At 45.5% G+C, this 13,808-nt stretch overlaps 1 protein-coding gene across 2 annotated transcripts in view; it reads left to right on the top strand.

The window, feature by feature from the left end:
- The window catches only part of LOC106573022 (reelin), a 318,605-nt gene that overhangs the window by 218,665 nt on the left and 86,132 nt on the right, over positions 1-13,808 (top strand). For both annotated transcript variants that reach the window (XM_045696831.1, XM_045696832.1), the window contains exons 25-29: positions 3,656-3,842; positions 4,069-4,274; positions 4,583-4,754; positions 5,072-5,278; positions 7,194-7,429. In XM_045696831.1, the coding sequence (XP_045552787.1) occupies positions 3,656-3,842; positions 4,069-4,274; positions 4,583-4,754; positions 5,072-5,278; positions 7,194-7,429 (1,008 nt within the window). The remainder of the gene's footprint in view (positions 1-3,655; positions 3,843-4,068; positions 4,275-4,582; positions 4,755-5,071; positions 5,279-7,193; positions 7,430-13,808) is intronic.

Below are 13,808 nucleotides of genomic sequence, written 5' to 3'. Positions count from 1 at the left end.
TTCTGTCAGTTTTCACAGTAGGAGACTCAAATCACTTTGTAAAGACTGGGGACATCTAGTGGAAGCAATAGGAAGTGCTCAATGAACCATTGCTCACTGTGTGTTTTACAGGCAAAGTGATTAAGTTGAGTCCGCAATTCAGAATTCCACATCCTGTTACGATCTGTCTCGGGGTTCTGACTGCCATATGAGTTCTGTTATACTCACAGACACCATTCAAACAGTTTTAGAAACTTTAGGGTGTTTTCTATCCACAAGTATTAATTATATGCATATCCTAGCTTCTGAGTTTGAGTAGGAGGCCGTTTAAAATGGGCACAGATTTTTTTCAAAAATCGCTGTAGCGCCCCCTATCCTAGGCGACCGTCAAGAGGTTAATGCATTTGATCCAATCAGTTGTGACAAGGTAGGGGTGGTATACAGAAGATAGCCCTATTTCGTAAAAGACCAAATCCATATTATGGAAAGAACAGCTAAAATAAGCAAAGAGAATCGACAATCCGTCATTCATTTCAGACATGAAGGTTAGTCAATGTGGAACATTTCAAGTGCAGTCAGAAAAACCATCAAGCGCTATGATGAAACTAGCTCTCATGAGGAATGCCACAGGAAAGGAAGACCCAGAGTTACCTCTGCTGCAGAGAACAAGTTCATTAGGGTTACAAGCCTCAGAAATTGTAGCCCAAATAAATGCTTCCCAGAGTTCAAGTAACAGACACATCTCAACATCAACTGTTCAGAGGAGACTGCGTGAAATCAGGCCTTCATTGTTGAATTGCTGCAAAGAAACCACTACTGCAGGACACCAATAATAAGAAGAGACTTGCTTGAGCCAAGAAACATGAACGGATGATTTCCGCATGTGTGGTTCCCACTGTGAAGCATGGAGGAGGAGGTGTGATGGTGTGGAGGTGCTTTGCTGGTGACACTGTCTGTGATTTATTTGAATTCAAGGCACACTTAACAAGCATGGCTACCACAGCATTCTGCAGTGATACGCCATCCCATCTGGTTTGCGCTCAGTGGGACTATCATTTGTTTTTCAAGAGGACAATGACCAACACACCTCCAGGCTGTGTAATGGCTATTTGACCAAGAAGGAGAGTGATGGAGTGCTGCATTAGATGACATGGCCTCCACAATCGCCCAACCTCAACCCAATTGAGATGGTTTGGAATTAGTTGGACCGCAGCGTGAAGGAAAAGCAGTCACATGTCACCAACAAAATCTTAAACAATAGGCCTATAGCAAATGCAGCACATGGCATTCATTTTTCACATGCAAAGAGCACTTTTCGGTAGTGCCCAAGGCATGCCATTCCATGAGAGCATTGTTTATTTTTCATTATTTGAAGCAATGGGCCCAATCATTCCTCCATGACAACAAAAACATAAACAACAGAGTGGGCTAAGCTTTGGTTTCAGGGTTATGTTCAGGTAAAAAAAATGGACTAATCCATATTCTTTAAGATCAAGGGATATTTAATTAATTGGAACGATTGGAAATCTGACAGTCTATAGCCTAATTGTGTTATTATCTGCATTGAATTAGAAATCAATAGGTTACAAGCCTACATAACCCATAAAGTGAAATGCAACACCCATTTATGGCCAGCTATATAAACTCTAACTCTGATCTATCCTGCAATAGATGTTGTTCAATTGGCAATATTCCTTTTTGTCTTCTTCTAATGCTTCATAATGGGAAGTTATGTTACTGATAGAATTCTGGGCAGATAACTAGAAGCTGTAACAGCAATAGCCCATTTCAAAAGGAAAATGTATGCACATTATAACATGCGTAACTCAAAGTCAAAATAAAACAGCTCAACTTCATTTGCACCTTGGTTATTTATTTCACTGCATTCCTCCAAAGTAGAAATTATGCTGCAGGCAAATAAAAATCTCTCAAAAACTCTTTGGAGTTAGTACGAAAAAGACAAAATTGTCTTCACGGGGCTCACTCATGGGCGTAACTACATGAGGACACTGAGGTCCGGACTACTGAAATGTTTTCTAATTAAAAATAAATAAATAATACAAATATATATTTTGTGCACAATCAAGAAAATAAATGATGGGTCAAGATCCTAATATTGCTCCCAGAGTTGATCAAAGCTCAGTGTCACGAGCTGGCTCAAGAAAGCAGGAGAGGTAGAGTCAGGCGCAGGAGACAGAATTCTTGACCACACTTCTTTATTCCAGAAAATAGATGTGGTCGCCAAAAAATAGGGACGCAGCCCTTAAATACTTCTGCGGTGGTGAACACAAAGAAACCAACCACAGGCAGAGGAAAACCAGCATACGTTCCTCAAGTACACAAAACGGACAAAAAATATAATCACGCACAAACACAGACATCCTACGCTAAACTAAATAACCCCCCCCCCTACTAATAACTAACTCAAAACAGGTGCGTGCCTACCTAGACCTAACCAACAGAAAGTGAAACAAAAAAGGATCGATGGCAGCTAGTAGGCCGGCGACGACGACCGCCGAGCTCCGCCCGGCCGAGGAGGGGCGCCACCATCCGTCGGTGTCGTGACACTCAGAACGCTTATATTCTTGATCTGACTTAGTTCTAATCACGCCTGCCTCTGCGAACGAGTGGAATCATGTTCGCCTGCATCCCCCAGATTTTGCTCCCGGATTTGCCTTTTTAGTAGTACATTCACCACTCTCTCAAACGGCTAACTCTGCCCTCTCGCGGCACAAGCCGAGTGCCTGAAACGTTAAACGAACTATCCCAGCTCGAAGTTGTCTCAAGTAGGCTGCTGACAGTGTGTTCATGAAATGCCGGACAAAAGGCAAATTTAAAACTGTCCCGCGACTACTTCCGTGTCTACAGACATCCCCCAAACAAACAAAAACCGCCTCTCGCATAATGAGTGCACTGTTAAATAGTCGCTTATAGATTTGTCAGTCAGTCAATGAATGCATGTAGAAGGAGACAGAGGAGAGAGAGCGAGAACGGAAGCAAGCAGAGAGAGGTTAGTACACAGGTTCTGGTTTGGGAACCAGTCTTCCCTACAGACCTACATTAAAATGCATAAAAAATGCAAACAATACAGTTGTAAAATGTGATACGTTTTTGTTCATGTCGGTGGTTGTTTGTCTTATCTCCATCGTCCATTGGAGTAGTTTACCCATTAACCAATTAACCACCTTTTTTTTACCACTACTTCACTGACATTAATAGAGAATCGTAAGTAATATTCTAATAATTTGTAGTCAATGTGATAATAATATCACCTGTGCAGTCCATTGATGTCTGTTTGTGTGGAGCTTGATTAGTAATGCCAAGGAATACAAATGTCAACGCTATGTAATCTGGGAAAAGAGGTATGCATGTTGAGTTAATGATATTATGCAATTCATCGATACAACTGACTGAACAGTCGCTAGTGCTACATGTCAGTGTGAATAATTTTTCATATTTCCCCCCTTTCAGGGTTGTAACATTACAATTGTATAGCAAATAGGCTATGTATTTGTAGCTCTACTGAGGTGATAATGGCTTGGGTCATTTTTGCTTGTTTTTGCTGTTCTTGAAATAGCATTTTAATTTTTTTATTTTTATTGTATAGAAATGCAGTAATGAGCTTGGGGAAACCCTTTATAACCCTTTATAATTTCTTATAATCTCCTCTCCCCAGGTGTGATGAAGGTTTCTCAGGTCCAGACTGCCAGGCATCCTCTCCTCTTTCTTCTAGCATCCTGTCAGACTTTGAGTCCCAAGATGGTCTGCTGGCCATGTGGCAGGAGGTGATTGGTGGAGAGGTGGTAACACCTGACATGGGCTGTGGGGTGGTCTCCTCTGGGTCCTCGCTCTACTTCAGCAAGGTAGGATAACACACACACACACACACACACACACACACACACACAAAGTGACATCATACCCGGTAGGTGAAACTGGTTGCAATGTTGTCATTATGATGTCTTTTATAGCATCATGGGCAGGTTGTATACTGGTTGTATAAGAAAGTTAGCAACCAGGCAAAGATGTGGTTATCTGACCAGATAACAAACATTAAACAACATTATTATTATGATGTGTGTATAACAGGCCGGATTGAGGCAGCTGGTGAGCTATGACCTGGACACAGAGTGGGCAGAGTTTGTGCAGTTCTATCTGCGTGTGGGCGGAGACTGGGTACAATGTAACATGGCAGACAGCAGGGAGGAAGGAGTGCTACTGCAGTACAGTAATGACGGAGGAATCAGCTGGGGACTCATCGCTGAGATGTACTTCACCGACTTCATCAAGCCACGGTAAGGAGAGAAGAGGGATAGAGGAGAGAGGGAGGGGAGAGAGAGGTGCTGCAGTACAGTAATGACAGAGGAATCAGCTGGGGACTCATCGCTGAGATGCACTTCACGGTCTTCCCCAAGCCACGATGAAGAGGAGGGACTGGTTCCTCTCAAGGGTTTTTCCTTTGAGGCTACTATGCTTTTGCGTGCTGTTGGGGGTCTAGGCCATGCAGATTAATGTAAGGCACATTGTGACTGGTGACGTAAAAATGGCCTTATAAATGCGATTGACTGACTGTCTGTCTGTCTGACTGATCTCTCCTCCCTAGGTTTGTCCACTATGAGTTGCCACAGGCCTCCAAGACCCCGTGTACCCGGTTCAGATGGTGGCAGCCCCTTCACTCTGGGGACGGCTACGACCAGTGGGCCATTGATGATGTCATCATCTTGTCAGAGAGAGAGAAACACATCATCCCCATGGCCAACCCCACTATGCCACAGGTACGTCTCTCATTGGCTGACGACCCCACGCTTCCACAGGTCAGGATTTCATTAGTTGAAAATAACTGACAATCCTATTGGCTAACACTGAGACAGATGATTACAAAAGCCTTCTATACTTTGTGGCAATCTATCTGATTCTGGGATTTAGTGGTCAATATAATCACAATGAAATATAAACATTTGAAATCGTGTATAGGACATGCCTGAATGTCTGAGCTCACTATGATGCCGAACGTCAGCTATTTGTCTACTGTTGCAACTTATTGGCTGCAATGCAGCACCATCCTTAACATCTGCTATCTCTCTGTTTGTAGAACTTCTATGAGAAGCCGGCGTTTGACTACCCTCTGAACCAGATGAGTGTGTGGCTCATGCTGGGCAATGAGGGTATGGAAAAGGAGAGGAACGGCAGCTTCTGTGCTCCCACCCCCTCTGCCATGGTGTTCGGGCGATCTGACGGAGACAGGGTGGCAGTGACCAGAGACCTGGTCCTAAGACCAGGGTACACACTGCAGTTTAAGGTATGTGTACAGTCTCTCTCACTCTCTCGCTCTCATTCTTTCTCTCTTCCTCTCCTCTCTCCCTCTTTCACTATTCTCTCTCTTCTTCTGTTTCCTTTTTCGTCCTTTCTCTCTTATCTCTCCCTCTTTCTCTCAGGAAGTTTTAACCTCTCTGGGCCAGTGGGACGCCTACTCAACAGCCAGTGTAATCCCGTGGCGCGATATTCAAATACCTTAGAAATGCTATTACTTCAATTTCTCAAACATATGACTATTTTACACCATTTTAAAGACAAGACTCTCGTTAATCTAACCACACTGTCCGATTTCAAGAAGGCCTTACAACGAAAGCAAAACATTAGATTATGTCAGCAGAGTACCCTGCCAGAAATAATCAGACACCCATTTTTCAAGCTAGCATATAATGTCACATGAACCCAAACCACAGCTAAATGCAGCACTAACCTTTGATGATCTTCATCAGATGACAATCCTAGGACATTATGTTATACAATACATGCATGTTTTGTTCAATCAAGTTCATATTTATATCAAAAACCAGCATTTTACATTAGCATGTGACTAGCATGTGACTAGCATTCCCACCGAACACTTCCGGTGAATTTACTAAATTACTCACGATAAACGTTCACAAAAAACATAACAATTATTTTAAGAATTATAGATACAGAACTCCTTTATGCACTCGCTATGTCCGATTTTAAAATAGCTTTTCGGTGAAAGCACATTTTGCAATATTCTGAGTAGATAGCCCGGCCATCACAGGCTAGCTATTTTGACACCCACCAAGTGTGGTACTCACCAAACTCCGATTTACTATTAGAAAAGTTTGATTACCTTTGCTGTTCATCATCAGAATGCACTCCCAGGACTTCTACTTCAATAACACATTTTGGTTTGGTTCCAAATAATCCATAGTTATATCCAAATAGCGGCGTTTTGTTCGTGCGTTCAAGACACTATCCGAAGGGTAAACGCGCCCGACGCGTTTCGTGACAAAAAATTCAAAATGTTCCATTACCGTACTTCGAAGCATGTCAAACGCTGTTTAAAACAAATTTTATGCGATTTGTCTCGTAAAAAAGCGATAATATTCCAACCGGGAGTCGTTGTTTTCGTTCAAAGAGAGAGAAAGTAAACATGGTGTCGGCCCGTGCACGCGCCTCCAGTCTCATTGTCCTCAGATCGACCACTATCCAAATGCGCTAATGTTTTTCAGCCATGGCCTGCAAAGTCATCATTCAACGTTCTGGCGCCTTCTGAGAGCCTATGGGAGCGTTAGAAAATGTCACGTTATGCCAGAGATCCCCTGTTTTGGATAGAGATGATCAAGAAGGCCAGGAAATGGTCAGAGAGAGCGCTTCCTGTTTGGAATCTTCTCAGGTTTTGGCCTGCCAAATGAGTTCTGTTATACTCACAGACACCATTCAAACAGTTTTAGAAACTTTAGGGTGTTTTCTATCCAAATCAAACAATTATATGCTTATTCTAGTTACTGGGCAGGAGCAGTAACCAGATTAAATCGGGTATGTTTTTTATCCGGCCGTGCAAATACTGCCCCCTATCCCCAACAGGTTAAATTGACCTTCTAAGACTTTTACAGGTTTGTACATAAGGCAATTACTTTTTAATTGTTTTTTACGTGTTTGTGTAATGTTTATTATTGACCCCAAAAAGTGGATCTAAAATAAAATGTCTCTCTCAATTCAGTTCAAAGGGTCTTTATTGAATGGGAAACATATGTTTACATTGCCAAACCAAGTGAAAAAAAATTAACAAGCGAAATAAACAATCAGAAATTAACAGTAAACATTACACACACTGTCTCTTTCTGTCTTTCTCTCTCTGTCTGTCCCTCTCCCCCCTCCCCCATCATCCCCCCCCTTCCCCATCATCCCCCCTCCTCCTTCTTCAGTTGAACATCGGTTGCGAGTCTCAGTTCAGTGCGTCGGCCTCAGTCCTGCTGCAGTACTCCCATGATGCTGGCCGTACCTGGGCGCTGGTGAAGGAGGGCTGTTACCTAGGCTCCTCTGGGGCGGGCGGCTGTGAGGGCAGTGGGCGGGAGCTCAGGGAACCCACTGTCTATGCCACGGGAGACTACGAAAGCTGGACCAGGGTTACCATTGTCATTCCGCGTAACGTGGCCGCCAGGTAGGGGAATATTATGGGGTGGGGTCTTTGACACTGAGATCAATAACAAAGACACAATTACATGTACGAAAGCCTGTGGGATGGTATAGGTTCATGTTCAGTTCATTCAATATTGGTCATTCAAGCTGGATTTGATTTAGTAATCAAACTTATGAAGACTTACAGCAAGAGTGTAATAGTATGTTTTTTTTCAGTGGTAGAATTAGGTATATTGTATTTCTTGTTGGAATTGCCCTGGTTTTGGCGAGGATGGCGTCCCACATGGGGATGCCATCCCTGTCACTTCGGCACGGCTTCAGGTGTATTACTGAAGCTTCTGTCACTGCGGAGGAGTTTCTGGTCGCCGTAGGAGAGAAGGTAGGCTATGAAAATGTTGCTTATTCGTCACGGATTAAGAAAACGGTGGTGTTTTTTCTTAAAGAAGAGCATCTTGTGGATTGTATGTTTGAGCATAGTGTACTTCTTAAAGGTATGTTTATTCAAGTTACAGTGGTTGCTCATCTAAAAGTTTTGTGATTATGCTGCGGGACTTAGAAGTAATTTGTGGTTCAGTACGGTACCCTGCATCACTACTTCATTGCTCCAGACCAGCGCAAGGGGGAGTTAGAGAACTGATTATGCTTTTGGGTCCCAAGGCGCTACTGTGTCTTTAACCTCTTACATCTAGATGTTCCGCTAGCGGAACACCGCTCCAATATCCAATGATGGCATGAATTACAAACACCTCAGAAATCATATGACTATTTTACACCATTTTAAAGACAAGACTCTCCTTTATCTAACCACATTGTCCGATTTCAAAAAGGCTTTACAACGAAAGCAAAACATTAGATTATGTCAGGAGAGTACCCAGCCAGAAATAATCACACACCCATTTTTCAAGCTAACATATAATGTCACAAAAACCAAAACCACAGCTAAATGCAGCACTAACCTTTGATGATCTTCATCAGATGACACTCCTAGGACATTATGTTATACAATACATGCATGTTTTGTTCAATCAAGTTCATATTTATATCAAAAAACTGCTTTTTACATTAGCATGTGACGTTCAGAACTAGCATACCCACCGAACACTTCCGGTGAATTTACTAAATTACTCACGATAAACGTTCACAAAAAACATAACAATTATTTTAAGAATTATAGATACAGAACTCCTTTATGGAATCGCGGTGTCAGATTTTAAAATAGCCTTTCGGTGAAAGCACATTTTGCAATATTCTGAGTAGATAGCCCGGCCATCATGGCTAGCTATTTTGACACCCACCAAGTTTGGCACTCACCAAACTCAGATTTACTATAAGAAAAATTTGATTACCTTTGCTGTTCTTCGTCAGAATGCACTCCCAGAACTTCTAGTTTACACCCAATGTTGTTTTGGTTCCAAATAATCCATAGTTATATCCAAATAGCGGCATTTGTTCTTGCGTTCAACACACTATACGAAGGGTGACGCGCCGGCGCATATCGTGACAAAATTTTTTCAAAATATTCCATTACCGTACTTCAAAGCATGTCAAACGCTGTTTCAAATCAATTTTTATGCGATTTTTCTCGTGAAATAGCGATAATATTCCAACCGGGAGACGTCGTTTTCGTTCAAAGACTGAAAATGTAAAATGGACTCTTCAAGTGCATGCGCGCACCCGTTTCATTGTTCTCAGATCGACCACTATCCAAATGCGCTACTGTTTTTAAGCCAGGGACTGCAGAGTCATCATTCCCCGTTCCGGCGCCTTCTGAGAGCCTATGGGAGCCTTAGAAAATGTCACGTTACAGCAGTGATCCTCTATTTTCCATAAAGAGGCTATAGAAGGCCAAGAAATGGTCAGAGAGGGCACTTCCTGTATGCAATCTTCTCAGGTTTTGGCCTGCCATATGAGTTCTGTTATACTCACAGACACCATTCAAACAGTTTTAGAAACTTTAGGGTGTTTTCTATCCAAATCAAACAATTATATGCATATTCTAGTTTCTGGGCAGGAGTAATAACCAGATTAAATCGGGTATGTTTTTTTATCCGGCTGTGAAAATACTGCCCCCTATCCTAAACAGGTTAACTGACAATGAATGGGCGTCATAAACCAAATAGAAACTGATAACTGTGCACGACTTCAGTATTTCTTACTAAAACTGTTGTTACTCGAAGGTTTTTATTCTAAGAGAAACTTAGACTACAATTAGTTGTGGAAATGTTAGGATTATTTTGCTCTTACTGCAGCGCTGTAGCCTACTCCCAACCGGTAACACTCCCTCTAAAAACAGAAATAAATAATTCTAAACAACAAACTGGCTTTATTTACAAATTAGTAAGAATGTCTCACCCCATGTTCAATAATGGCCTTTTTCTCGCTCACTTTAGGTTATTTGAAAACGGAATAATCTAAAAAATATTGTTCTTTTTTAAACAAAGCGAATATTATTATTATTTAATTTAGAATTATATAAAAGCCCCTTAGAAATTATCACAGATCAGATTTGCCCTAGCGAAAAATGCCCCTTAGATATTAATTTAGAATCATCCAATCCTCCAAATCAAATTATTGGCTGAGAGTCACATCATTGAAAAAAAGAAATCGTTATACTGTAGGCCTACCGTAGGCGACATGAGTCTCACTAGTGTTGAGTAATGTGCTGTTAAAAGTGGTGTAGGTCTCATTTATTTAAAAAGCATATTGAAGTTAGAAGCAATAGGATTTGAAGCAATAGCCTACCCACTGTGGTCAACTATTTCAGCACCGTTTCGCGCTGCTCTGAGACAAGCATGGGGACTGATCTTGATAAATCAATGAGATTATTATATTCACTGAATCTCCGTTTTACAAACAAGGTAGGTTGTTAGCTTCAATGGGGATGACAGCTGTTCCCTGCTGGTCTGTGATAGGCTGTTCCTGGGGGACAATGCTGGCACTGTTCACCAATGTCATGGTTGTCATGGTTGTCATGGTTCTCCCGGACCGGGAGATTATAGGGCGGAATCCGCGACTAAAGCCGGGACCCCCAGAGTCTTTGATGCGGACTTGAAAGCCACGTATGGGTCCCTCTGCTCTCTTGGCCGCCTTACTCTGTTTCTCCGGCTGCAAAAGGGCACAGAGGAGCTCCTCCGGGAGGCGATGGAGGTGTCTCGCCTGCTTTCCCTGCTCCAGATGGATGTAGTTACCTCCCAGTGCCATCTCTGGCTGGACCAATCCCGTCTGCCATCTGCTCTCCAGAGCACATTTGCCTCTCCCCCATCACCCCAGGGCTGACGTTTGGCTCAGGGGTTGATGACATTCTGGAGCAGACCGATAAAGTTCGTAGGGACCGGGAGACCCTGAGACGGTTCATGCTGCCTCCTCAGGCCCCAGGTCCAAGGCAGATGGACCGTCACCACCCACCTGCACCCGAACAACAGTGAGGTCCCTCTCCTGCCCCATCGCCTCGTGCTGAGGGACACCAGCGGGGAGGGGCACAGCGTGCGGTGGAGCAACAATCTGTCAACTGTCACCACCACAGGGACGTGCCTGGGGGACCCAGGCAATCAGGGTGCCAGGGGATAGGCGGGCCCTGGAAAGGACTCCCTGATACACCCTTCCTCGGCCTCAGCAGCTTCTCCTGGTCTCAATGGGCAAAGTGGGAGGAGGGTGTGGAGCCCCCCTGGGTGTTGTCCACAATGCCCGAGGGGTAGCGATGCCGGCCTCTGTCCTTCAGGGGCCTTTGTTTCACCACGGTGGCCAATCCCCTGAAGAAGAAAACCCTGCGGCTGGAGATCCTGGGGCAGGCCATGTCCAGAGACAAGTGGTGTGTGATGCTGGACCTGAGGGATACGTACTTCCATGTTCCTGTTCACCCAGCTCATTGGCAGTACCTCCGATTTGCTTTCGAATGGACGTCTTATGAATTCATTGTTCTTCCCTTCGGCCTCTCCTTGGCACCCCAACACTTTCACAAAGTGCATGGTCGCTGTCCTGGCACCTTTCATGTCCCGAGGATTGTTGATCCTCAATTATCTGGACGATTGGCTGATTTGTGCCCCGACCAGGACCCACATCGGCAAGCTGGGCATTACTGTAAATGACAAGAAGAGTCATCTAACGCCCACCCAGAGGGTGGCCTTCATTGGCATGGAACTGGACTCAGTCCTCATGAGAGCATGCCAGCCCACCAGAATGGTTCAGGTGATCTTATCCTCGTCCACTTTCGGCAGAGGCGGGTGGTATTTGTCCTAACCTGCCAACGCTTGTTTGGCTTGCTGACGGCGGCCTCATTGCTGAAATCCCCTGGGCCTGCGCCATCTCCGGCCTCTTCAACTGTGGTTCAACTCCCACCGGCTGCACCCGAAGCGCCACTGTCACCGCCAGCTGCAGGTGACCGCACAGTGCCTCAGGGCATTATTGAAGTGGAGCTGTCACTCCTTTCTCTCAGGTGGGGTGGAGATGCTGAGGATGTGCCGCCAGGAGCTGGTCAGCACAGATGCCTCCCAGATCGGCTGGGGGGTGTGACCAAGAGAAGGTCGGCCAATGGCTGTTGGCTACCCCCTTGGAGCGGCAGGCATGTCAATACACTAGAGCTCCAAGCTGTACTACTGGCCCTGCGGTCTTTCCTTCCACATCTGAAGTGAGGACATGTCCTGGTGAGAATGGACAACATCACAGTGGTGGCTTACATCAACCATCAGGGTGGAATGAGGTCCCACCGCCTCCATCTTATGGCACAGAAGCTCCATCTCTGGGCTTGTACCTGGCATCCTGAATGTGGCAGCGGATATGCTCTCGAGGGAGGGCCCGCCACCTTGGGACTGGAGCCTACATCCCCAGATAGTGCAGCACCTGTGGGACAAGTTCGGGAGGGCAGAGGTGGACCTGTTTCCTCCCTGGACAATGAACACTGCCCCCTGTGGTACTCCATGTTGGAGCCACCATGGCCTCTGGGCTTGGATGCTCTGGCTCACGATTGGCCAGGGCTGGAGCTTTACGCATTCCCTCCTTTTCCCCTGATCCAGGCTGTGCTGTCTCAGGCCGGGGGAACTCTTTGGCATCCGAGACCGCACCGCCCTAGTCTGTGGGCTTGGCCACTGAAAGGCACCAATGGTCCATGTTAGGACTACAGGAGGGCATAATGAATACACACCATGCGGAGTGTAAGGGCATCTGCTACAACCCCTGCATAACAGTTGTGCTGGTGGTTGTTCTGCTCTTGGTGTACTGGTATTGAGGTTGTGCCCGAGTCATGCGGGGTGCAGTATGTCCTCCAATACCTTCAGTCTCGCTTGGATGAGGGCTTGGCAGCCCCTATACTGAGAGGGTATTTGGCCGCTATATTTGCCTGTCTTGTAGGGTGAATGGACAGGCCAGTGGGGTGCCATCCATTGGTATCCAGGTTTATGAAGGGGGTTCATCGCCTAGGACCCACTCAATGGCGATCTGGATGTGGTCTTGGCAGCTTTCGAACTGTTGGAGTCTGCCTCCCTGAAACACCTCTTTATGAAGGTGGCTTTCATGGTAGTGATTACTTCCATGAAGAGGGTGGGTGAGCTACCATCCGGTAGCTTCATGCTACCGGATGGACCCCAGTGGGAGGAATATATCTCTCCGCCCCAACCCTTCATTCGTCCCAAAGGGTCTGTTAGACAGGCATGTGAACATCCCTTTTATCCTGTCTGGCAGTGGTTGGGGAGTCTGGACCTCCCTCCGGCATGCTGTGCCCTGTGCGGGCACTGGCTGCCTATGTGGAGCGGACATGGTCAGTGAGAACAACAGACCAGCCCTTTGTCTGCTATTGTGAGAGAGTCCTGGGGGCTGGGCTATCAAAGCAGACGCTCTCTCACTGGATTGTGGACACGATTACGACAGCATGTCACCTGGCTGGCAGACCAGTGCTGGGATCTGTGGTGGCTGGTGGATCTGTGTGGCTGCATCCTGGGCCCCTCACTGATATCTGTGCTGTGGCCAGCTGGGCTTCCTCTTCCACCTTTGCTAGGTACTATCGGGTAAATGTGGTACCTCCCTCTGCCGTTGGTTCAGCGGTCCTGGGGATCACCTCCCTTTCCGGGGACTGTGTCGACTTTGCCGGGACCCACTTCCAACATTGGCCCCTGTGTCTTGATCCCACGCTGGGACTTCGTCGCTGGCTGGCCAGGTCCCTGTAGCACCGACTAAATCTGATATGGGTATACCAATATATTTGAGTGATCCAATATAGTGAAACATAATGAAGTTTACGTATGTAACCACGGTTATGTGAGCTATATGGAACACTCCAATCCTCTACGGTGGAGGTGCCTGAAAAATGACCCCAGCCGGGACACAGGTGTAGATGGGAGTAAATCTGTAAAACCTTACCTCACTTGTATCCCTCCGCCGCAGAATGATACCAATATCAATATATTAGACTG

Source organism: Salmo salar, chromosome ssa16 (genome assembly GCF_905237065.1).
Source record: "Salmo salar chromosome ssa16, Ssal_v3.1, whole genome shotgun sequence".
Lineage (NCBI taxonomy): Eukaryota > Metazoa > Chordata > Actinopteri > Salmoniformes > Salmonidae > Salmo > Salmo salar.
The sequence above is the reverse complement of the archived record's forward strand: the minus strand, read 5'-3'. Positions and strand labels throughout refer to the sequence as shown.